Below are 27548 nucleotides of genomic sequence, written 5' to 3' on the forward strand. Positions count from 1 at the left end.
ATATATGTTAGACTATCCCATGTGTAAAACTCAAAATCAGGAATAAATCCCGTCTCATTAGGAAAATGCAGAAATGTATCATTGTGTAGTATATTGCATATTGTGATTTGCATGTGAATCGTTGATGTAAAAACTTATATATGAATCTGTGTATGTAATATTTACAGTGATGTTGTACCAATATTTGTCTAAATTGAAAGGCAGCATATCTTGTACAACATTTTCACAATAGTAAAAAAACTTGAAATAACTTGAGATATTTAGGAGTCAAATGTGAAAATGTTTTTGCTCTATACTAACGTGGATTAGAAATGTATCAAGTCCTATATATTTACATATGCTGTAGAACTCATTTGTCAATCCACTACAAACATATTTATTTTTTCTTCTATAGCATAGGTATATACATAGTGTGTGATACATTAATAAGCTATGTCATCAGTACTTTCTTTCAGTTTATAAAAATATTGGTACAACATTGCAGTATTTTTTGACCCACTTTGATTTATATTTTACGTTTTGTGAATGAACATAATGCAGCTTTTTGGTCTTGTACACACACTGTACTAAGGTATATTTTAATGTTATCCTTTTTGGTGACATAAGTTCAATATTCTAACCAACAAAACCAAACAATTCAGAGGTGCTAAACATTTCCTGGAGAGAATTAAAAATGGATAAACAACAAGATCATAAAGGATATAGGAGCTATCATGAGAAATTACAAAACTGTGACCAAATTGTTTCTGAAGATGGTACCTACATGCATGAAATATTGATAAAGAACCACAGTTTGAGAGCCTCTAAGCAGGTAAAATCTGAAAACTTGGAAAATGTTTTGAAATCACAGGTCATGATCAGTTCAATTTACACGGATGCAATAAAAGTATTGTATATGTCTTTTCAGCATCATCAGGAGCAGGAGAATTTAGTCACGTAGGTGGGAATCAGCTGGCCACTGTGTTTCGACTGGTGAGACCACCAACACCGATGGACACAGTGGCATGGAAGGTAAGGAGACTGGCATGGAGGCCACCCACTTCACATCATCTTTGGAGGGCTCAACTAGCAACCAGTCCCTAGTGGTGGCGGACCCTACAGCAACTGTTCCACCTGCATCCTTGTCTATCACAAAGAGAGCCATCTCCACTCTCCATCCTGCTCCCCCTCCAATTGGCCAAAGCCACCCCCCTAAAAGGGCTGGGGTCTTTTCCGCTGTAGGCACCTCAGCCCCTGCTCCTGTCCTCCTAGGTGCACTGACTGAGGAGGCTATAAACCTCCCATCACTCTTAGCAACTGTTCCAAACACACGGACCATGCCTGCAACCTATGCATGATACTCGACTCCTCCCTCACCATGAACCGGCAGGTCAACCCTGTATCTTCAACGTGCTTCAATACCCTCTGCATCCTCTGGAAGACCTTCAAATGGATTCCCACGAATCCAGAAAGACCATCACCCACGGACTCATGACCAGCAGACTGGACTACAGGAACGGCCTCTATGCTGGAATCATAAATCTATACTCCTTAACACCTTGGCTGCTAAGGCAATTCCCCTCCTGTGCTGGAAATTGCTATTTGGCTTTATTCATGACGAGCTCAGCTCGTCATAAGCACAGCTCCAGTGTGCCTCATGACGAGCTGAGCTCGTCATGAGCAGGGAAGGGGTTAAACCCCAGGCCATCAAGAGCGACGCAGCCAGACTTGTCCTCAGCATCCCATGACAAGTCCACATCACCCAGCCCCTACGAGACCTCCACTGGCTCCTTGTCAAAAAGAGAGTGACCTTCAAGCTGCTCACGCCCGTCTACAAATCCCTCCACAACATCGGATCCCTATACCTCAACGAAGGAATCTCCTTCTACGCACCCAAGACAAACCTCTACTCTTCCTACCTTGCCCTGGTCAAAATCCCACGCATCCACAAAGCCAGAGCAGGAGGAAGAGCCTGCTCCTACATCACGGCCAAGACCTGGAACAAACTCCCCCTCAACATCAGATGAACCCCAGGAAGCTTGTACCAAATTTTGAAATACAATGCAATCATGTAGGTGTGTTTCTTTAAATTTCTTAAACGTCAACATTACTCATATATGCAACACAGATTGGTATTCTATTCCTAGTGAGGGAGACTTAAAAAATGCACGAGTCCATAGCTATTGTAAACAGACAACTCAAAAGGTAACAGGTAAAAGTGGAGTTTGCCTTGGATTCCGACCACAACAGAGTTGATTTTCATCATCCTCAAGCAGCAGAGGCAGGACTTGGAAGATTGTGTCAATGACGGAAAAGGAAGTGTAAAAATGAGCAAAAATGAGTTTCTGCCTTAAATCCTTTCTATTCCACCAACTCTGGTGTGGAGGTTTTTTCTGCCACAGTCACGTTGGCTGGAAGGCACATCGGGATTGGCCCGGTGGGTAAATTGGCTCTCTGCTCTTCGACCGCCACTTTTGCCTATAATGCCATTGGTGCGGTTGAACATACCTGGTGGAGCCGTTGGCCCTCCAACAGTTTTTTGTCCATTGATCGGCCAGCATCTAAATAGAGCAGGTGGATCGCCTAGTGAGCGGATCGGGAATCCAATGGAGAAGCCGTATTGCTTGCAGCCACAGCTATTCAGGGTTGAGCTAAGGTTAAGTAAACGAGACTGACTGGATCCTAGAAGGTGTTTGCGACTGTACTCCATGATAAGCCACCAACTCCTTATCATATAGTACACCCAAATCCTCACAATGTGTTCTGCCAATGGCCTTAATAACCTTCTTTACTGTGTGTCCTGAGGGATGGTATAGAAATTTAAACCTCTAGATACGTTGGGCAGATTTGAGGTTCATCATGCATGCCCATTAACTTCAGGTTGTCAGAAGAACTCACTATAATGTAATGACACTCAAGTGACACTTCAGAACACACTAACAAAATGTTTATCTCTAATAATGAATTAAATCTGAACCTAGGGCCAAGACATAATATGCAATGGGGAACAACCTTTACAACGCAACTTTTACAACGAACTACCATTACAACAAAACTTTTACAACTCAAAATCCATTACAACTCATGCCATTACAACGCAATCATTACAACGCATGACACTACAGCGCATACCACTACAACGCATGTCATTACAACGTAGTCATTACAATGCATACCATTACAATGCATACCATCACAGCACATAGTACCCTTACACTATCCAACACTTACCCTACAGTTGCACCCCCTGGAGTTAGAATAGTAATTTTTACCCCTACACTATCCAACACGTACCCTACTGTTGCACCCCCCTGGTGGTAAAATAGTAATCTTTACCCCTACACTATCCAACACTTACCCTACTGTTGCACCCCCTGGAGTTAGAATAGTAATTTTTCCCCCTACACTATCCAACACTTACCCTAATGTTGCACCCCCCTGGTGGTAAAATAGTAAATGTTGCCCCTACACTATCCAATACTTACCATATATGCAATATAATGGTATGCGTTGTAATGGTATGTGTTGTAAAGGTAGTATGCGTTGTAATGGAATGCGTTTTAAAGGTAGTTTTTAGAAATGCATTGTAATGGCATGCGTTGTAATGGATGTTGAGTTGTAAATAATTTGTTGTAATGGCATGCGCTGTAAAAGTATGTGTTGTAACGTCATACAACCATATGCAATGGGTTTACAAAACCATATCATAAAATAAGCTAGTTTAGCACAATAAAAATTCTGCACACTTTGTGAATCTTCCAGTAGGTGAACAGCTGGAAGAGTTGTATTCCGCCCAAAGCCCAATGATGCACTTAAGTCACCAGAAAAAAATGATAAAAGACCTTCAGTTCTGCATTCAGAACTGGTGGTTGATGAAGCAATTTAGATAGCACAGAGCATATTAAACTAACACAGCTAAAATCATCATGCTGCAGCACAGAGCTGGCTCCTCGTTTCTTGGTGCTGTACTCTTATAGCAAGTGCTGTCCTTTCATAATGTTACAGCCATTTATATTTCAAAGGCGTTTAGATTATGATTTTTAGTGTAGATACATTTCCTAGGCACTTTACTATCTTTCACAGATGTAATATTATTTATTAGAATTTCAGTCCAAGCTTGAAAATTTAGTAAAGCAATATCCTCTTCATGTCAAGAAAGCCACTATGGTGGGGAAACTTTCTGGAGCTGATACTTTTTCAATATATGATGTAGTGGGTATGAGCAAGAATTAGTTAACTAGCGTTGGCATAAACTCATGTTCTGATACAGTGTCTTTTAATTGTGATAAAGAAGCCCAAAAAATCACTCTTGTGATGCACTAAGGCCTTATAAAGCTTATGGATTTTGACTCTGGAACTTTTATTGGCCTTCTTGCTCTAGATTGAATATATCATCAAGTTTACTTTAACTTCATTATAGGCTGAGAATGCTCCTGTAGCATGTGAAACAGCTCGATTGTCTACTGATTCCATTTCATCTATTGACTTTGTAGAATTCAACACTGAAAATACACTTGAAGGGTGGGAGGTAATACCTCTTTTTGAGCAGGATCTTCGTTGTATTCATGCATGAGCATTTTCATTACAGCATCACAGTTAAATGCTCAGCGGTGTCAGGGCTGCCTACGTAAATGCAATCCTGTTTACCTCACGTCACCCTGACTTCACCCTGGGATATAAGTCACCTTGAACAATACCCGAGGCCAGCAGAAGATGATAACGGATGGATTGTCCATAGCCCAGAGCAGCTTATACCAGTCACATCAATGGACACAGTGGCGGCCGGCACAGGTAAATGCGGCGGGCGGTGGCAGTGGGGCGGGGCAGGGAAGTCGACAGACGATGGAATAGGTATAATTAAATAAATAAATAACACCTATTTCATCATCTGTCAGCTTCCTCCACCGTGCCCTGCCCGGCCCTACCTCGCTTAACTGTGCCGGCCACCTCTTCATAGAAGGGCACAGGAATACAGCCAATTACTATGCTAAATCTTAAAGCCACACTAATGAGACTAATCAAGTCTTATTACCAAGTTGGAACACATCCTGTATTGTTTTAAGGTGTCTGCCTCAGTTTACGAGTCTTGTCCATATATGTATTCCAGCATCATATAAGCAACATAGCTGACTGTTACACGTAAGCTGCTGTTAACAACAATGTCCTCCTATCTCCAGAGGACGCTTTTCAGAAAAACTGCAGAAAAATTCCCAACATAATTAACTTGGCAGGACCAGCTCAGCAGCGGGCGTATTGAACTAGGGCCCTATTCTTTTCATAGAACCCAGGCCAGGAAATACTTTGTAGTAAACAGTATATGCATAATGCACTTTTTCCAGATTTCTCGACAGTGGATAACTGGAACACCATGGAAGGAATGTTATGATTTTAGCTTCTGTGAACTATTTCTAAGATATCCATATTATGTTATTTCATAAGCTGAGGGCACTATAACTTCCATAATGTATTGCTTTATTATTGGAGTGCCTAAAACCTGCATTCTGTACCCACAAATGACCCTTTCCCTTTTGCTAATGTTAACCAAAACATTTTTTAAGAATACTCTATGCTTAAAAAATAGCTGCCTATGCTTAAAAATGTTTTACTTACACTTTCATGTTCTTTCAACTGCATTCCACTTTCCTTCAAGGAAATTGGTGATATTTAAAAAAATAGCTTTATTTAAAAGCAGTCAGAGACATGGTGATCTGCTGACCTCTGCAGGCCACCATCACTGTGATGTCTGCTATTCGAAGAGGGTTGCAACGTGTGACCTACCTCATTAAAATTCATGAGGTAGGTTGAATTGTGACCCACTAGGAATTGGTAATTTGCAAACCAACCTATTATTACATAGGTGGATTCACAAATTACTGCAATGAGTTCAAAAATACGGGGGTAAAATAGTGACCAGTCTTTTCAAAACCACTTCACACATTTAGCCCTAAATGTTTTGTGCAAAATTTTCTGGATTGGCAGTAAAGTATTATCAATTAAAAACAACACAAAAACTGAATCAGGCTCACATATTCTTTACATAAAAACATGTGGAGCTATGGTGTGGTACAATAATTTCGAGTTTTAAATGGCAACTGTAAGATATCACTGCATGAAGGACCGGACTGGCCGTAGTGAGCATCAGGGACTTGCCCGGAGGCTGGAAGGGTGGAGGCCAAATCTGGAGCAGTGGGGGGCGGTTTTGCAGCTATGCTGCAATATCAGCCCCAGTGGCAAAAGCAGCGATGCTGGTGGCCGGTTTTGTTAAGCAGCAGTGCTTCATGCTTGACTCCCCTCACCCCGGGTGGGGGACGGTGCGACAAATTTGCCAGGGCTGCTTTGGGCTCCCAGTCCGGCCCTGTCTGCATGGCATTGTCCTGAGAAACAGAGGTGGTGTTCCAACAGTAAATCTGCACTCTCCTATTTATTCATACCATGAATATACTGTGCAAGTTGATATCAGCTCGTCTATATTGTTGCAGGTTAAAATTATTGTATTCCATAATGTGACAAACAACTAATCGTATGCTTTCATGATTCCTATCTGAAAACAAGTGGTAGTTTGGCACCATTGCAAACAGGGCCAACCTTAGGGGGGTGCGAATAGGACAGCCGCACTTAACACTGAATTCATTGGGAGCTGTGTGTAGAAATAACTTCTAGGCTTAAAAGCACCTTCTGCAGAGTTCCTTCTGCGTACAGCAGTTTTCAGACAACAATAAAAATGTCAAGATAACTCTGGTGATTAATGTTCCTGCTAGAGAGAGATGAAATTTTTTCTGTTGACAGTTTTGACTCACCAGAAAGTAGTACAGAAGGTTTATATGCCTGCTGCAAAGAACGTGTACCGTGCACAGAACTTAATGTTAAGTGGATAGCTCAGTGGGTTAGCTGCTTTAGTTACAGAGATCCTTTTGTTACTGGAGTTTATAAGTTACAATCCTACTATAGCACAGCGACCAATAAACTTTCATCAAAGAGCTGCATGCAAACTGTGTGGTATAGGTTAGAATGTTATATTTTCCCCACAGTCTTTCATTATCTTAATGTTGCTATAAAAGGGTTTGTTTGGGTAGAAATACATTGTTCTTATTAAACTCAACCCTAACCACTGTTGTACATTTTACATCATGAGTATGTGTTTCTTAGGGCTATGCGCTCCTAAAAGGGGAACATCCTTTATCACGCGGATTTTACTCCGCAGTACCTTTTCAACGCGTCTTTTACAACGCAAGTCGTAACCATCTCGGGCACAGCTCTTGGATGGATCAGGTCTTTTCTATCTGACCGGTCCCAACAAATCTGGCTACCTCCCTTTCACTCTTCTAACCGCAGGGTAGAGACTGGAGTACCACAAGGGTCGACCTTGAGTCCCCTTTTATTCAATGTTTATTTAACACCTCTGATTCGGCTGGCAGAGAACTTGGGAGCGAAGATTATGGCATACGCCGACGACACCCAACTTCTCTTCACCTGGAATAATGAGAATATCTGTACTTCAGGAGTCCGCCAATGCCTATCCTCTGTATTTGCTTGGCTAGCAAGAGCATGCCTCAAAAGCAACGTGGACAAATCGGAAATCCTGCTCTACGGCCAATTTCCAACTGACTTTAAGGAGTCCATTTGGCCCAGTGAATCTACTTGCCCCACGGGAGAGGGTGGGATAGCTAAGAATCTGGGAATCTGGTTTGGAGCCGACTTGTGTTTCCGTGACCAGATCTCCAGACTGGCTGGGACTTGCTTTGGAACTCTGACCAATCTTCGGAGATTCTTTCCCCTTCTCCCCCAAACGGCCAAAGAAACGGTAGCCAGAGCACTGGTGCTCTCCCGTCTGGACTACTCGAATGCCCTTTACATCGGGGCACCTGATTTCTTGATTAGAAAGCTTCAGGTAGTCCAGAATGCAACGGTGAGACTCCTCTATAACATCCCGAGGAGGCTCAGCGTTCGTAAACAATTGAAGGAGCTTCACTGGCTTCCAGTGGCCCAAAGAGTGCGCTTTAAGACTCTGGTCCTCGTTTATAAAGCCCTGCATGGACCATGCCCGCCCTACCTTGCTAAGAGATTTACCTTCTACCTACCAACCCGTCAGCTGCGATCTGCCTCCCGAAAGCAGGTGGTCGTCCCCAGATTCAAGAGAGTTCGCCTGGGGGGGCAATCTCTGACGGTAAGGGGAGCTCAGATGTGGAACGCCCTTCCTGATGCTCTAAGACACTCTCCCAACCTGATCAATTTAAAAAAACTGTTAAAAACTCACCTTTTTATAGATCATGAATAGCTGATTCCCTAATTACTCTGATTCAGTTTCTTCCCCGCGCCAGGACAGTCTCGACTAACGGAGCGCGTTATAAATCAATATATAACATAACATAACATAACACGACTTGCGCTGGAGGGCGCTACAGGACAAGGAATAATTTAATTTACTATCCAACACCTTCCCTACTGTATGTAGGCTGGTGTTGGAATAGTAAATTAAAAAATTCCTAAGTCCGCACCCCTCCAACGCAAGTCGTGGTAACGACTTGCGTTGTAAAAAACGCGTTGTAAAGGTACGCGTGGTAAAACCATGCGTGGTAACGTCGTACATCCCTCCTAAAATATACTGCCTCCCAGTATGGATGACATTATTCCAAAACTTTGTATTCCTCATTGTTGTATGTAACATTTCCTACAGAATAGATTTACACATGTATGATTCATTCTCTCTCTATAATGTGCGTGATGTAAACTGCTATGACACCCTACTCTAGTATGAGTAACACTATAAAACAAATGAAATGCATGTGAGAGAGGGGTTGCGGAGAGGTTAGGGGCACTGCTGGAGAGTAGCAGTGAGGGAATCTGAGGAGAGGAACGCCATTGGTGGGAGGTGGGCAGGGCAAAGCTGGTCTTGTTTGCAAATGTTTCCAAAAGCTCACTGATTCTTCTTTGCCTGGGGCATTTAAAGGTGTTTACTGGTTATCACCTGAGCAGGAGAGTTCTCAGCCTTCATCCGTTGATACAAATTCGGAGTCGGTGGTTGAGAGAGCAGTCCCATGTACTTCAGATATTGCTGTAGAGATCTGGCAAAATTCACATCTTTCTCGAGTTCGTAATTCCTTTCACCTTCACTGTTCTGCTTCGACATCCTGCACATTAATAGGGGCGAAAAAGGAAGAAAAGAGATGGCTGTGAATTAAGCAATAAAGTAATGTCAATTCATTGCGGCAAATAAATGTTTTTAATATAGACCTTTCCTGACTGAGGCATTCAACTACAAGAGCAGCACATCGGGATGAAGGCGCAAACAGCTAGGAAGAGGAATGGAAGCTATTAGATGTTAGAAGATGAAATCAGAAATATTTTTCATTTTCATGTCATATCTTAATTTCAGTAATACTTCAGTCCAAAGGCATTTTTAATCACTCATTTTGCTTAGAAATATATTACAATCATCTCTCCTCTTATTTTAGGGAACTGCAAAACGTGTTATATATCAAAAGTTAACATTTGTCCATGTATCTGGGCAGTGCAGACTAGTCACTATATATGGAATAAACTGACTCCGTCATATAGTGTAAGGATACTGCAAGTCACGGAGGAGTTCTGTGAACATATAGAGGAATGAAGATAAAGGCCAAGTACCTTTACAAGGTCATGGAACTACAGGATGACTTAGAATATCCTTATAATGTGCGGCTGGGGTACTTTATTCCTGGTCATACATAATCACACCAGGACTCCTTTCACAAAACACTTAAATACTTCTTGTAATGCTCTTTCAAGTGAAAGAGATATGATGTTCGCACAACAAAGGAACATTTTTGAATCTCTATTGCAAAATTACCCACACCAAAGAGAAATTTGATATTTGTTTCTAAAAGTTATTAGAATTAATTTAATATAAATCAGATTTTTTTAAACGCTGTAGCTCAGAATGTGAAGAAACATGCAGAGAGATTCTCTCTTGCCTATAATTAACTAAAGAATGCAAAATATAAGCAAGCTGCCATTAGAAAAAGAGAGCAGAGGAAGGAGAACCTATGTTTTGTGTTGTTTTTAGGTCGTGTGTAGACAGTGCATACGCTGTCTCTATAAGACATGTTGTTCACTATTAATGGGCTTGGACGCCAACCAATATTTACCATTGATTTGCATCAAAGCCACTCTCAATTGCTTGCTTCCTGCTCATCGGCTGTGCGTCAGCACTTCTTTCTTCTTGCATATGACCCTCCCATAGAGCATGGGCAAAGTACTTGTGTCCTTACGCTGCTCAGACGTTTTGGAGCTATTTTTTTCTTTTTGTTGAGCCACTCTACAAAGAGCATTTCCATAGCTGGCATTGTCGTCTGCTCCATCCCATTGTTTTTTTTGTTGAGCCACTTTACAGAGTGCATCTTTCATAGCTGACTTTGTTGTCTGCATTGTCTGTGTGTTTGTTCCCCTCCCTCTCATAGCCATGTCCCCACCCAGCACAATAGATGAGCCGGGAGGCCGGATTCCTTTGTCCTGTCCTCTTACTTTTGTTGTTGTTGCAGCTTTTTTATAGCCCGAACTTGACTCAAAGGTGTTGAAGTGCTTTACACAAGGACACATTCATGTTGTGTAGGCACAGGAAGTCTAAGAGATTTGCCCAGAATCAAAGGGTGTTGACACAGCTCCAAAAGTTAGTGGCTCTGGCCATTACACTATATCCTCTACCCTAGCTTGTTTGGAGATATCAGACTGCAGATCTTGCTTCCATTTTTGAAATCTCCAAAGTTAGAGCTTCCCAGTGCACATGCTGACATTATTTGTTTTTCACTGGCAAGCTGGGCCTTAGGGTACTTTAAACAGGAAAACAAGATGACATAATTCTCCGTAAAACAATAGACAAATGACATCTGCCTTAAAGTTTTTTGTTTGTTTTTAATTCTTTTTTTTTAAACAAAGCTTGGCATTACAATTATTCAAAGTAAAATAATGTGCAGTCGCCATGGGAGTGTCACAGAAATTGTTCACATTCAACACTGTGGGAAAGTTTTATGGAGAAATATTAAAACAAATAAATACATGACATGTTCAATTTAGTTGTATACTATTAAGATTTTTGTATGGAATCAAATGAAAAATATTTAAAAAAGCAACATACCAGCTCTAGTGCCGCAAAAGTCACACCTACTTTAATGCATTGATTTTGGCGAAACATAAAAGAGTAAATTGTTTGCTAACTTCATGTTGTGTTGGCATGGGAAGACAAAGTGATTTGCCCAGAGTCACAGGATGTTGACCCAATGTTGAGACTCAAACAAGGTTCCCCAGTTCCAAAGTCAGCAGTTTTGGCCATTATGCCACATCCGCTCCTCTGGCTTGTTTGCGGATATCAGATGGCAGATAAGCATGTTTACATTGGTGACTGTATTTACTTTGGCACTGGAAATCTTGCATTTGAATCCATCCCCTTCTGCCCTTTCCCTCTTTATATTCTCCTAACCACCACCCCATCCTTGTCCACACCACATAATTCCTCTCCATGCCAGACATTGCCACTTGACATAATTCAACCCAACTTCATGCCATATTATTCCATTCCACATAATTCAACCTGACCTAATTCATCACAATGCCACACAATTAAGTGTAACAGAGTTCCACAACACACAAATCCACACTGCATAATTCCACTACAAACAACACATTTCAAAATTTCGCAATTCCACACTACACAATTCAGCTGCACACAATTCTACTTCACATCATTGCACTCCATGCCACATAATTACAATCCAACAAATTCAACTGCACATATTTCCACTCCGCTCAATGCCACACAATTCCTTTTTGCATAATACTACTCCACACAACATAATTCCACTCCACTCCATTCCACATAATTACACGCCATTCAACACAATTCAACTCCAGATAATTTCACTGCACATGATTCCACTCAATGCTACTTAATTACACTCCACTCCACATAATTACACTCCACAAATATCCACTTCGCTCCAAAACACATAATTACACGCCATTCCACATAATTACACGCCATTCAACACAATTCAACTCCAGATAATTTCACTACACATGATTCCACTCAATGCTACTTAATTACACTCCACTCCACATAATTACACTCCACAAATATCCACTTCGCTCCAAAACACATAATTACACTCCACAAAATTCAACTCTACACCATGCCACATAATTCTACGCAACACCTCACAGTTCCACACCAAACAATTCCATATCACACAATTCCACACCACACAACATAATTACACAACATCTAATACTACTCCATGCCACAATATCCAACTCCACATAATTACACTTCAATCCATACCATATAGTTGCGCTCCACATAAATCTACTCCACATCGCAAATCAACACTCAACACAAAGATACTCCAAACCATGTCACATAATTCCATTCAACATAATTCCCCTCAATGCCACACAATTCCACGCTGAAGACTTCAGCTCCACACAATTCCACTTCATGCCACATAATTCCACACCAAACCACATAATTCCACTCCACAACACATACTTCCACTACACACCACATACATCAAATCCACACCACATAATTCCACACCATGCCACATAATTCGACACCACACCACATAATTCGACTCCATTCCATGCCACTCCACAACACACAAAACCACTGCACATAATTACACTCTATGACACACAATCCCGCACCACATAATTCTATTACACTCAATACCACATATTCACTTTCCACATAATACTACAGCCCACCATACCACAAAATTTCAATACACACTAAACGCTGCACAATTGAAAGCCACAAAATTCCACGCCACATAGTTCCATGAAACACAATTCTACAACACATAATTCCATGCAACACAATTTCACAACAGACAATTCTACCCCAACCCACACAATTCAACACCACATAGTTGAAATCCACACAACATAATTCAACATCATGCCACATAATTCCACATTACCCCATGCCACACAATGCCACTTCATGTAAATCAACACCATGCAACAGAATTACACTCCACATAATTACACTCCGCATAATGCCACATATTTCCACTACACATATTTCAAATGCACACTACATACATCCACGAAAAATTATTCGATCCCCCTCCATTTCACACAATTCAACTCCACAAAATTCCACTTTGCACCATGCCGCACAATTCCCACATAGTTATACTCCAAACCACAAAATTGCACTCCACAAAATTGAACTATACTCCATGCCACATAATTCCACTCAAAGCTGCGTAGTTCCATGCCACATAATTTAACTCCACACAATTCCACTCAACGCAACACAAATGTATGCAACACAATTCAACACCGCACAATTCCATGCCACACCACATAGTTCCACCAGACACCACATAATTCCAACCTAAAAAACATACTTCAACCCTATAACACATAATCCTAATCCATGCCACAAATTTGCAGTCCACATAATTTCACTCCACTCCATGCAACAATTACACTCCACAAAATTGCAATACACATAATTCAATGCAACACAATTATTCCACATAACAGAATTCCAACTCAAGTCACTTAATTTCACCTCACGCCACACAATTTCACTCCACACAAAAAAATGGCACTCCACAGGAACAGAAGAAAAAGCCAGTGGCAATAGTCTCGAAGCCGACACCTAATGGTATGGGCAATGCTTGTTTTTGAACTGCTGCTTTAATTATGGGCTGTGACCTGCCTTTCCCCTTGCCCTTGGCCCTGGTACTAGGCACTGTTACTTCAGAACTCAATCAGAACTTAACTGTGATACCTTATTACAGTTGAGTGGCTACATGTATTTATTACACCTGACTAGATGTGTCTCAAGTCACCTATAATATGGAAATTAGAGACAGGCTTTTATAAGGGTGGTTTCCATGTATTATAAAAAACTAAAATAAAGTGGTGTTTCCTCAAAACAAACTGAATTTGTGGTGACTAAGACCTCCACCATATTAAAAGCGCATCCCTAACCACTGATCAACCACCAGATAAAGTTAACTAAACCAAGAAGGAAGGACAAATAAATACCCACTGTTGGTCTATAAATGGAAAGAGGCATGATTAGAAAGACTGTATGTGATGCATAACATAATAGGCAAAACAATTATTTTTAATAACTGACAAACCCCAAACAAAAAGCCACAAACAGTAAGGACCTGATTATGATCTTGGCCAATGGGATACTCCGTCACAAACATGCCAGATTTCCCGTCCACTGTAATACAAGTTCCATAGGATATAATAGAATTGTAATACAGCGGATGAGATCTCCGTCACCTTTGTGATGCAGTATCCCATCCGCCAAGATTGAAATCAGGCTCTAGGTCTAAAGTTACTTGTGTAACTGCCTCAAACCCCCAAAACTTTCTACTCTCACATACCTTGGTGCCAACCTCCACCCTATTAAATAAAAGTCCTCTAAAAAGAGCTCACCATAAACAGCACTATACTGCTAGAGCCTCTACAACTTATTACCTAACTCTCGTCCTGTTCCAATAAGTGCCAACTAAAACTAACTCACCCCAAACAACAATACTACCCTGCCTCACCCTTTATAACTCACAAAGCATTCCACAAAGCCAAAATTGCTATGCTCCATATATTTTGATGTAAAGCAAAATAATTGTTAATCACAACACACAAATCAAATCAATCAAATCAAATCAAATACATTTTTATTTGTTTTGGTACTCTACTGAGGACCACAAATATAAAACATTTTACATGAAAACAAATCAACAATAATTAATATAACGTTAGAAAAGACTTTAGAAATTTATAAAAATTGTAACATACCCATTCGTTGGGTGGTTGTTTACACACTAGTAACAGATTTTTTACTTTCGTAATTCTACATTTGCTATATATCGGGTCAAGGTATCTTGACCGTGCTGCAACAATGTTTGGGTGAGGACATACAAATAAAATATGCTCAATGTTCTGATCACCTCCTTGACAGAATTTGCATTTCGGGGATCCGTCAGGTGACCATCTAAAAGTAAAGGTTAGCACGGGTAAAATACCTAAGCGCAACATTGTTATTACCCTTCTTGCACCATGGGTAAGGGTAAACCCTAAATATGTCTGAACTTGCTTGTATTCCAATGTTTCAGTATAGAGTTTATACGAAGATAACTTACTACAATGTGCAAAATCAAGATCAAAGCTCAATCTAGATGTAAAACATTTTAGAAAAAGTTTCAATTGAGAGATAGACCAGGTGAGCAAAATATCCTTGCTAAGTTTAGCAATTTCGAATGCCGCTGTCATATTCCTATAAAAGGTAAGCTTTGTTGCATCGAGGTCAAAGGTCTCAGTCTTTAGCAAAGAACGCAGTGTTCCTTCCTTTGCATGCAAAATATAATAAGCCCATCTGATGACATTGGCGACAGCTGTAGCATAAGTGCTGGTTAATGAGAATTCAAGTCTAAGGGCTTGAACTGGTGTTGATTTTGAAACCTTCAGGATTTTTTTCAAAATTTTCCCTTCATTTAGGTCCATATAAGACCATTGTTTGATTGGAATGTGCTCAGTAGCATGAGATAAAACCGGAGGAATTTTTACTCTATACACTTTTAACAATGTAGTCGCTCACCCTGCACTCGGCTTGCACTTCGGAGGCTTCTCTCCCAGCTGCCTGCCTGTCCTGGGACCTGCTGCCTGCCTGCCCTGACACAGCGCACTGTGCAATCCATAGCGCTTGGTATCGTTATAATCAATTTTAAAGCGCTGTTTATATTACACTGTATGCGCGCGCTATCGTTCTTCTTAGCATATAATTTATTTGCATACCTAGCATTGTAGTGCGGCTAAGAAGCGTGACTATTTACTTTATTAGGGAACCTCACTCGAACTCGAAATCCAGCTCTGCCCCAGTTTCGATTTGGATAGCGAGCGGCCATCTTACTGTTTATTTTCTTTTGCCCGTGGCTCCTCCCCGCTCCCCGCCTCCCAGCTGACCCTCCCACACACGGATAGTTTGCTATCGCCCCGTCCTCTCCTCCTCTGTGACCACCTGGATTCCCTCCATTGTGGTCGCTCACCCTGCACTCGGCTTGCACTTCGGAGGCTTCTCTCCCAGCTGCCTGCCTGTCCTGGGACCTGCTGCCTGCCTGCCCTGACACAGCGCACTGTGCAATCCATAGCGCTTGGTATCGTTATAATCAATTTTAAAGCGCTGTTTATATTACACTGTATGCGCGCGCTATCGTTCTTCTTAGCATATAATTTATTTGCATACCTAGCATTGTAGTGCGGCTAAGAAGCGTGACTATTTACTTTATTAGGGAACCTCACTCGAACTCGAAATCCAGCTCTGCCCCAGTTTCAATTTGGATAGCGAGCGGCCATCTTACTGTTTATTTTCTTTTGCCCGTGGCTCCTCCCCGCTCCCCGCCTCCCAGCTGACCCTCCCACGCTCCGCCCCCTCCACTATCCATTTTTAGCAGATGCTCCAACGCGCAGCGTCCACGCACTGCGGCCGCGCCGAAGGTGCGCCAAAGGTAAGCCCGTCTTCGCCCGTCCGCGCCTGGACCGCGCCCAGCGCCAGACCCCCTGGTTCCCGGACTGCCCAGCCCACTCGCATCACCTACGATGCCACCACCCTCCTAGCCCTTAACCCTGGTCGCTCCCCCAACTGCGTCCAAGCCGCTCCTGGACACACCAATGGACCCTTCACATGCAACTCCTGCAAGTTCGACGGCACCAAAACTAACTCCTCATCCACCAACCCCAATCAGAGACCTGACACCAACCACCTACAATGCATCCTGCTCAACACCCGCTCGGTCCACAGACACGCCATCGACCTCTGGAAACTACTAGACACCATCTCACCGGACGTCGCCTTCCTAACAGAAACATGGATGAATGCTACTTCAGCCCCAGACATCACCATTGCCATCCCGGAAGGATACAAGATCATCCGCAAGGACCGCATCAAGCATACAGGAGGAGGCATCGCTATCGTCCATAAGAACTCCATCCGCATCTCAACCAGCTCAGACGTCAACCTTGCCAGTGCCGAACACCTCCACTTCCAGATCCACACCGACCCCAAGACCACACTCAGAGGCACCCTCCTCTACCGGCCTCCAGGACCCCGTGCACAATTCAGTGATGACATCACTGACTTTATCACCCCACACACCCTCCCCTCAGAGGAATACATTCTATTGGGAGACCTCAATTTTCACCTGGAAAAGAGCAACGACAGTAGCGCCACCACCCTTCTGGACAATCTTGCCAACCTCGGACTCAAACAACTTGCCACTACCCCCACCCACATTGCAGGTCACACACTCGACCCCATCTTCACCTCCAGCAAACATGTCTCATTCAGTCACACCACAGCTCTCCATTGGACGGACCACAGCTGCGTTCACTTTACTTACAATAAGACCACAATCCACAACCATCCTCAATCCACCCTGCGAAGAAACTGGAACAAAATCACCATCAACCAGATCTCCTCATCGCTTCTTCTAAACCCCCCCGCCCACTCCTCTAACCCCGACCAAGCAGCCATTAACCTCACCCAATGGCTATCCAACAGCGCCGACATCCTAGCACCGTTGAAAAAACGACAAAGCAAACTTGGCAGCAAAAACGCCTCCTGGTTCAACGATGATCTTAAGAAATCGAAGAAACTCTGTCGCTCCCTCGAGAAGGCCTGGAAAAAAGGCCCAAACACCAGCACCAGGGACGCCTTCAAAAACGCCACCCGCATACACCACCAACTAATCCGGTCTGCCAAGAAAACCACATTCAAAGACCGACTAGATAACAACGCCCACAACAGCAAGGAACTATTCAACATCGTCAAAGAATTTACCAACCCATCAGCCAACTCCAACGACATCACCCCCTCCCAAGCCCTCTGCGACTCCCTATCTTCCTTCTTCTACAACAAAATCGCAGACATCCACAACAGCTTCGACAACCGACCCAGAGACCAACCCACCCAACCTTCTGCAGGACCTTCACCCCCCTTGAACATCCTTAACGACTGGAACCCAATCTCCACTGAGGACACCATCCGCCCGATGAACTCCATCCACTCAGGATCCCCAACTGACCCATGCCCTCACCACATCTTCAACAAAGCAGACTCCATCATAGCACCACACCTCCGAGACGTCATCAACTGCTCCCTCAATACCGCCACCTTCCCTGAAATCTGGAAACACGCAGAACTCAGTGCCCTTCTGAATAAACCCACTGCTGACCCCACCGAACTCAAAAACTACCGCCCCATCTCGCTTCTTCCATTTCCGGCCAAAGTCATCGAGAAAGCCGTCAACACCCAGCTCGCCGCCTTCCTCGAAACCAACAAATCCCTCGACTCCTCACAGTCCGGCTTCCGAGCCAAACACAGCACGGAGACTGCCCTCATCGCCACAACAGACGACATTCGAACTCTTCTGGACAATGGAGACACAGTCGCCCTCATCCTCCTCGACCTCTCCGCAGCCTTCGACACAGTCTGCCACAACACCCTTCTACAGCGCCTCAGAAACATCGGTGTCCAAGGAAAAGCACTGGAATGGATCACCTCGTTCCTCACTGGAAGAACCCAGAGAGTCCGCCTCCCACCATTTAAGTCAGAGGCCACTGAAGTCATATGCGGCGTGCCACAAGGATCGTCACTCAGCCCCACCCTCTTCAACGTATACATGAGCCCCCTTGCGACCATCGCTCGCCAACACAATCTCAACATCATCTCCTACGCTGACGACACTCAACTGATCCTCTCACTCACCAAAGACCCTAACACCGCCAAAACCAACTTACACGAAGGAATGAAAGAAGTAGCTGAGTGGATGAAGCACAGCCGCCTGAAACTGAACTCAGACAAAACAGAAATCCTCATCTTAGGCACCTCCCCTTCCGCCTGGGATGACTCTTGGTGGCCAGAGGCCCTTGGAAAAGCACCCATCCCGACGGACCACGCACGGAACCTGGGCGTCATCCTGGACTCCTCACTCTCGATGACCAGACAAGTCAACGCCATTTCATCATCTTGCTTCAACATTCTTCGCATGCTCAAAAAAACATTTCGCTGGATCCCCACCGATACTAGAAAAACGGTCACCCACGCACTGGTCACGAGCCGCCTGGACTACGGAAACACCCTATACGCCGGTACCACCGCTAAACTCCAGAAAAAACTCCAACGCATCCAGAACGCTTCAGCCAGGCTCATACTAGACATCCCGCGTAAAGAACACATCTCTGGTCACCTGAAAAACCTCCACTGGCTCCCCGTAAATAAGAGGATTACTTTCCGCCTCCTAACCCACGCACACAAAGCACTTTACGAACTTGGACCCGAATGCCTCAACACACGACTGTCCTTCTACACCCCCTCCCGTCAGCTACGATCCTCCAACCAAGCCCTTGCCACTGTACCTCACATCAACAAAACCACCATGGGAGGTAGATCCTTCTCCTACTTGGCAGCTAAAACCTGGAACTCACTTCCCACTAACCTTCGCCTTAATCAGAACCACATAGCATTCAGAAAACAACTTAAAACTTGGATATTCGACAAGTAATTCTCCACCCTTCATCAAGCGCCTTGAGACCCTATGGGTATGTAGCGCGCTATACAAATCTCTTGACTTGACTTGACTTGACTTGACTGTAGCAGAGTACAATCTGGAAAGAGCCCCGGCGTGAATATCTGATTTTCTCTTTAAGTTATTTATCTGTTTTGTGTTTTGTAAATTCTTTGAGAAGATCCTGCCGAGGTAGGTATATTCGTCCACTTCTTCTACTTTTACCCCGTCAAGCTTCCAACAGTATTTAACACTTTGTTTCTTACCAGTAAAAGCTACCACTTTGGTTTTTGTTAAGTTTGGAATTAAAAAGTGGTCTTTTGAGTATTCATTTAAGATATCTAGGAGCTTTTGTAAGCAAAAGGGCGTTAGGTCCAACATTACTATGTCATCTGCGTATAACAGGGCATGTACACTTTGTGAGGCAATCTTAGGAGGCAGGCTTGAACTTTGTTGCAGATGGTATGGTAAATCGCTGAGATATAGTGAAAATAATATCGGTGCTAAAAGGCATCCCTGTTTGAGCCCATTAGCCGTTCCGATTGATTTAGTTAATCCTTTTTCACTACCCATTTGCACCTGGGATCAAGTGTTGATATGGAGATTAATTATAATCTGCAGCAAATATTCAGGAATTCCCAATCTCCTTAACTTTTTCCACAATGTAGGTCTATCTACGCGATCGAAAGCAGTAGAATAGTCAATAAATGCAGCGTACACTGGCTGTGAATTTCGTACGATGTATGTATCTAAAATAGTCTGGAGAATGGAAATATTGTCATTAACAGAATGGTTTGGTCGAAAACCTGCTTGGTGCATGGGTATTAAACCCTGCGAAAAGGCCCAATCTTTTAGTCTGTCCAGTACCTCTGCGGCGAAGATTTTCCCTGTAGCGTCCATCAACGCTATTTGATGGTAGTTACAAGCAGCAATTTTGCTCCCCTTTTTGTAGATAGGAATTATAATACTCCCCTGCCATGACTTTGGTATTTTCCCGGTTTTGAAGATATGATTAAAGAGAGGTAGTAACATCTGGCTCCACTTCTTAGGATTTGCTTGCAAGACCTTGATGGGTATTTGGTCTGGACCTGACGCGGCGGTACTTCTTGCTTTTCTAATGTGCATTTCTATGGAAAATGCTGTGGTATATGCTATCAGAGAAGATTTCTTTTCCATACTAATATCTGAGTCTTTTCTGTCTGATTTATTTTGATTTTCCTTGTATAGGTCAGTCAGATAGTTTTCCCATTCCTGCGGTGGGACTGGTATGGCATGTAGTTTCTTTTTTGCTCCTGTCATTTTGGCAATTAAGGACCAGTACTTTCGTTGATTGTATTTTTTTGCAGCAATTTGGATATCTACCCAATTATTATCCTGCAACATTCTTTTATGTCTGTGCTTTTCTCTTCTCAATTGATTTTTTAGTTTGTTAATATCTTGTTGAATTAAGGGAGAAAATTTCAGGTATTGTGCTCGAATGAGTTTGTTGAGCATTTTCCTAATTGGATTTTTCCTGATTATACTATTATTGTTCTTCTTGTTATTTCTGTTTGTATTTTGTCTTAACATATCTATGAGAGCACTCTTGAGTTTATTGATAATACATTCGAAGTTTGTTATTAGGTCACCAGAATGATTGCTAGTTAAAAGTTGAGTATATGTAATCATTGCGATGATATTGTCCAAAGTTGCTGAATTCCAAAATATCCGCCGCTGATTGTTGTTAACTTCAATAGTGCTTTTATGGAACGTAACATGGTTAGTCGAGGAGGGATAAACCAACCAATCCGTATTTAAGTGTAAAAGAGCGTGATCACTTTCATCTGAAAAGTTGATACTCAAATGTGATACTGTCTCCACTAGCTCCAGGCCACAAATTATATAGTCAATTAATGATAGAGTTCCGTTTCCTCGTCTTGTATAAGACGCCGGAATGTCTCCTTCCACGTTGCCGTTCAAAATTGTCCCATTTAAATTTGGCAAATACGATAATAACAGTTTTCCTCTCTTATCTGAAGCTTTTCCCTTGGAAAATTTTGGAATGGACAATTCCAGTTTTTCTTCTTCATATAGATTTGCCCATTTTCTGATCTCGGCGTTTGAAATTTTTCCGTTCAGATCACCCATTATTAGATAAGACATATTTGCATGGTCTTCGATTATCTGAGCAATTGCTTCTATGGTGTCTGCAAAAGAGGCATCTTGGTTAGCGCCGGGTGGGGCATACATGTTAAAGAGTAGAAAAACCTTTTTTGGATCGAGATTATGTGTTTTCAGCGAAACCTTAATACACTGAAAATTTTCAGAGTTAGATTTGACAACTTCTTGGTCCCATAAGTATTCCTCGCTTAACAAAATTGCCAATCCACCCTTTGCATGGCCCCGGTTTGTAGCTTTAGCATGAATATCATAGACATAGTAGCCCTTCTGACGGAAAGATTTTGTTGCCCAGGTTTCCTGCAAAGCCAGGATGTCAGGTTGATTTTTGATAGCTTCATTCATTTTATTTATAGTTTTTCCGGCCATGTTCCATGAAGTGATCACCAAACCATTGTTAAACAGCGTGTTGTTGATTGTAAGTTAATTTATTACTGTTTAATATCTCCGAGACCCAGGCCCAAGACTTTATTGATTTCTTGTCCTCTGTTGCTTCTGGGTCTTGACTCCAGACTTTTCTTTCACCTTTGTTTACGTGAATTTTCAACGTGTCCTTCCTTAAGTGGGTTGGTCCTAAATCATCTAAAATGAGATTTTTATTGTAACAATTTTCATTTGGCATATCCATGTTTGTGCCAAAGAGACCAGTGATCCTTTTATTAGAATTAATTTTCTTTGATACAACTCTTTCGATAACGTCATAACCACATTTGTGCAATGTTTCTTTTTCATTTAGTATAATCCCAGGGAGTACTGATGACCAGAATGAGACCTCCACTATTTTACAGTTTTCTTTTATGGGAAAATTCACCAGGTCTATTTCTTTGCTTGTTAGAGATTGTAAAGGAGGTATTTGCTGTAAAAGGTTAATTATCCTTCCTCGGTTTAAAGGCATATTATCAATGGGAAAGAGATCTTCAAAAAGCAAATGCTTGGATAAGATTTGTTGTTCTCCAAGAGATATATTATTATTATTTTCGCCTAATCCCTTATTTATCTGTCCAGCTCTTTCGGTAAGTATGGCAGGTATATATTCATTTGCTCTGTGATTCAATAACTTTACTGATTGTGTATTTTCTCTGACACTTGTTGCCTCCATTATGGGAATATTTGGTGTTATGTTGTCATCTTGTCCCTCTTGATTTTTCTGAGGAGTGATTATGTTTTAAAATTTTAGCTTACGAGTTTTCTTTTTGCTTATTCTTCTTAACGGCTTCCTTCTCCAACGTTTCCCCTTTTTTTCTTGAGTGCTTTTTATTTGGGGAAACTTCTCTCCTCCATCATCGTCAGGAGTGGGTTTGGTGAAATTTCCTTGTTCTTCCTTATCAGTCCCAGTTTTTTGCAAATTTATTTTATTTGGAGCCGAAAAAATGGGGTACTGCTTGACGGTGTGTAAGGGCTCTTCTCTAAATAGTTTCTTCAAGGAGTATATTTTAGCATCCTTTTGATTTTTCGGGATTTTTTTATCTGGTTTTACTAGAATTATTACGTCAGATGTTTGAGTACTGATGTCACATTTTGTTTGAGGCACTGTACTTTTAAAGAGATTTGTAGAACCGTTGTTGTTAACCTGCATCGCTTCAGATATTTGTCGTTTTTTTATTGCATCAGCCGATTCTTTTTTCCTTTTTTCTTCTACTACAAATTTTAGTATGCCAATTTGGACATCTAAAGTTTGATCCGAGTTTTCAAGGATGTGACCTAAAAAAGAAAGGACCGATTCCAAAATTTCCTGTAGGGAATAAAGAGCCTTTGACATTGGTGTTGCAGTATTTGTAGAATTGATGTTTTTAGGAAGAAATAGGTCCAAAGAAGAATCAAGAGCTGGATCATGATCTAATGGTTTTTCCTGGAACCCAGTGAATGACTTGTCTGGATTTGACTGTAGGTCTAAATTATTTTCCATCGACGTCATGTCATTTCCATTCGGTTCCTCAATACAAGAAGAACTACCTATTCGTTTGATGGGTGTTAAGGATGATAAATGTAAGATTTCGCAGTTCGGATTTTGTGGTTCCTGTGTTGAAAACAATATCTTTTGATTAGATTCAAGATCCAAAACGCTAGAATTGTGAATAGTTTGATGATCCGAGAGGGGCAACTCTTTTACCTCCTGAATTTTTGAGATGTCAAGATTTATTGGGATTTCCCCTTCATGTGTGGAAACTTGCTTTTTTGGTGATACGGCTAAAAAATAATTACTGATTGCCGGAGTTCTAGTTATCCGGCCATGTTTGATTGCTTTATCAGAGGATTTTCTGACTGCTTCTTCAGTACCCTTACGCTTCATGAATATTGTGCGAGATCTTAATTTTTTAAAAGCCATATTTCTTTCCTGGTAGAGGCTTGCGTAGTGTGGGTAATGCTTCCTTCTCTATCGATGTTTGAATAGCACACTACTCATACAGTCGTCTCCCCTTCTGCAGATTCGAGTAATCAGATGTTACACTTACCACAATGGTAAAAGTTGCTACTCGACCCCTGGATACCAAGTTCTAGTAGGTCACAGTTGGAAATGTAAATGAAAATAGTATGGCCCGTCCCGTCCTAGGACATCCCCGGACGGCCACAGACGGCCCGCCCTTTGCCCGGGCTTCGCCCGGCTCGCTCGCGCGCGTCCCGCGATGCACGTTACCGGGTTAATTTAAATACTGTATTGCATTGTGGGGGCGTGGCACTGGGAGGGGGCGCGGCTCACGCGGGAAGAGGACCCAGCTGTAGATGGTGAATGCTGGTCCTCGCAGTCCCGGGGCCGGCGCCTCTCCCTCCTCTGCGGCCACGGAGTGGTGTTGACCTTTGATTCAGTTCAGCAGCAGGTAGGGAACTCCGTCAGCTACTCCAGTAGCGAAGGGTGATCAGGGCAAAACAAATGCAGCAACTTCCTCAGAGCGAGCGGCCCCCGCGAAGCGGGGGCCGCGAGGATTTATCGGCAATTGGCTGGGGGCGTGGCACTGGGAGGGGGGCGCGGCTCACGCGGGAAGAGGGCCCAGCTGTAGATGGTGAATGCTGGTCCTCGCAGTCCCGGGGCCGGCGCCTCTCCCTCCTCTGCGGCCACGGAGTGGTGTTGACCTTTGATTCAGTTCAGCAGCAGGTAGGGAACTCCGTCAGCTACTCCAGTAGCGAAGGGTGATCAGGGCAAAACAAATGCAGCAACTTCCTCAGAGCGAGCGGCACAACACACAGTAACTATCCAAACCACGCACCAGAATCACACCACGCCACACATAATGGGAACCACCTTGCCTGATGCTTCACCAATGGAAGAAACATGCAAAGTTGCAAAGCATTATTTTTTCAGCACATCATCAGCTTCACTAAGTGTGAAGCCGGAGGGAAAAAGGTGATACATGGGACCCTGTGTGACAGTCAGTGGGAAAATGTTCCAGCTGCTGTTAATGGCTACTAACCGCATACCATAGTTGTATCACTGCACACCTTTATACTTCCCACTTTTCTGTATGATGGCTGCATTCCCAGTTCAAGGTGGCTCTGGAGATGGGAGTGGATGGAGCTCCATCGATTCCCTGCTGCCACTCACAGTTACAGGGCGGCCTTTAGGGGTAACAAACAAAACTAACAGTCAACTTAATGCACCCTAATGTTCCACCCTTCTTCACCTCGTCAAAGCTGGGACACTCTGCTTTCAGTTGCGAATAACAAAGTTTCCTAATTTTGACTGAATTTAAGGGGATAAACACTTAGCATATTCTAATCAATTGAAACTCTGCTGCTTCATTCATTTTTTTAATTATACAGGTTCCTCTTAGTCCTCAACCCAGAAAGAGTTTCCCTATAGAAATATGTTTTCTTCTTTATAATCTGTCTACATGTTAAAGGCTGCTATAATGCCTCAAAATTGTTCCACTCCCTAAAAGGACTGTGAGCAATCCAATGACCGGCATCGCTCTCACAAAAAAATGTATTGCTATTATCTATACTCCCATCCTGCTCTTATGCCGCCTCTAATACCTTACCCATCAGACATTGAATACATGTCTGAGCTACTCTCATGCTGATAACGATGTCCACCAAAATGTAATGGCCACGGTCCCCATTCCTATTCCTTTACTTTAAATGTCTCATGCACAGTTGTGAGTAACTGCTATATTGGTTATGCACTAGTCACTGCTTACAATTTGTATGGTTATATTCACTTTGTGCTTTCATGATTTCTTAATATATTCAAATTTAGAAGTGCTTGGTTCGCCTGTCTCTAATAAAGTACTGCAATAATGTTAGAGGTTTGAAGCCATGGGAATGCTATACCACGGGCATTTCTATTGCAAGAGCAAATTTGTTTTGCATTAAAAAAATGCTTTCATTAATAGTGTACAAAAGAAACAATTGACAGTGTACCCTGTAAAACTCACGCACCTGACCCACTATCCTTAGTTATTATGTATCGGATGGGGATCTCCCTTGCAACCTGTGTGCACACTGTTAATGCACCCACTGCCACGGTGCAATCCAATACAGGATTATAATAATTTCAAACAAAATGCAAAGGTGCACCACTTGACAATAAGACAAAAAATCACTGGTCCATGTCCATAATGTTTTTCTTAGAGTTTCTTCTTTTATTCATAATATTCTTTTTGTAAAAAAACACAACAAAGCTGACGCGTTTCGTCCAGTAATGGACTTCTTCAGGGCATAGGATCAAGGAGCCGGGCACTTCCAATGCGTATCAATGGTGGAGTATCCAAAGTAGGTAAACTTCACAAGTTGGGTTTATGCAAAGCTCATAGCAGCAGAAGCTTGTGTAACGGAGATAGACAGTTCTCTTAAGGAAAGAAGGATAGTCCAGGGTGTATTAGCACCTTGCTGAAATAGTTCTGACACCTCACTAAGATAAGGTGGGCCAGAGGTAATGGGACGATCACCCAATATAGCCTATATCCGGCTGCGATACAGTCCTAAACACCTCCCGTGCCGCAAAGACGGTATGTGTTTTTTTACAAAAAGAATATGAATAAAAGAAGAAACTCTAAGGAAAATACTGTGGACATGGACCAGTGATTTCTTGTCTTATTGTTAAGTGGTGCACCGTTGCATTTTGTTTGAAATGTTATTAATAAAGTGTAAAGGCATATGTTTAAATAGCACATACACTAAACACAAACATTTGTAGTAGGCAATTATGCACAAATGTTATAGGCCTAAAACTGAAATAAATAAGTGCTGATTTAAGTTAGCCTAACTATCGATGCTATGTTAATGGAAAATAATACATTAACATTCAAAGGCCTAATTTCTCCTTTAAATTGTTGTTTGCTTGAGATGTTTTTCTTCTCTTTGTTGCAGATTTTGTAATTTTCCAGAAGCCTTCTGTTAGCTATTAAATAGAGACTTGTTTTGTAATAGACAACTGATAGTCAGGTTCTCAACTGGGGGGAGAGGAGGCAACAGGAAGAATGAATCATGAGAAGAACAGACTGGACCACAGTACGCGAACAATATAACTTTTTAATGTCTAAAAACTTGTACAAGTGTGAGAAGATATGGAGTTTGCCTAGTCCCATAGTTACGTGAACCCAATTTGAGGACACAGTAGATAAATAATGTTGCAACATAGAATATTGTGTGTTCCTAGAGTAGCAGCTGGAATTCTTTCCCTGACTGTCTGACAGGACTCATTTTTGAGTTTCTAATACTTCTCTACATGAGAGGTTGCTTAGGGCCATATGTATCAAGCATATTCACATTCGCAAACGCCGAAATTCGCAGATTTTCGGCGTTTGCGAATGCAAATTTGCTAAATGGTACGTATCAATGATATTCTGGTGCAAAACAAAGAATCGCAAAATTTGAGATTCCTTATTTTGCAATTGCATTTAAGGAATCGCA

General features: G+C 42.3%; 1 protein-coding gene across 2 annotated transcripts in view; it reads right to left on the bottom strand.

Moving 5' to 3' along the window:
* PTPRN2 (protein tyrosine phosphatase receptor type N2) overlaps nt 1-27548 on the bottom strand; it is a 2289968-nt gene that overhangs the window by 1336028 nt on the left and 926392 nt on the right. For both annotated transcript variants that reach the window (XM_086941498.1, XM_086941499.1), the window contains exon 5: nt 8945-9107. In XM_086941498.1, coding sequence (XP_086797624.1) covers nt 8945-9107 — 163 coding nt within the window. The remainder of the gene's footprint in view (nt 1-8944; nt 9108-27548) is intronic.

The sequence above is a fragment of the Lissotriton vulgaris genome, chromosome 10 (genome assembly GCF_964263255.1).
Source record: "Lissotriton vulgaris chromosome 10, aLisVul1.2, whole genome shotgun sequence".
Taxonomy (NCBI): domain Eukaryota; kingdom Metazoa; phylum Chordata; class Amphibia; order Caudata; family Salamandridae; genus Lissotriton; species Lissotriton vulgaris.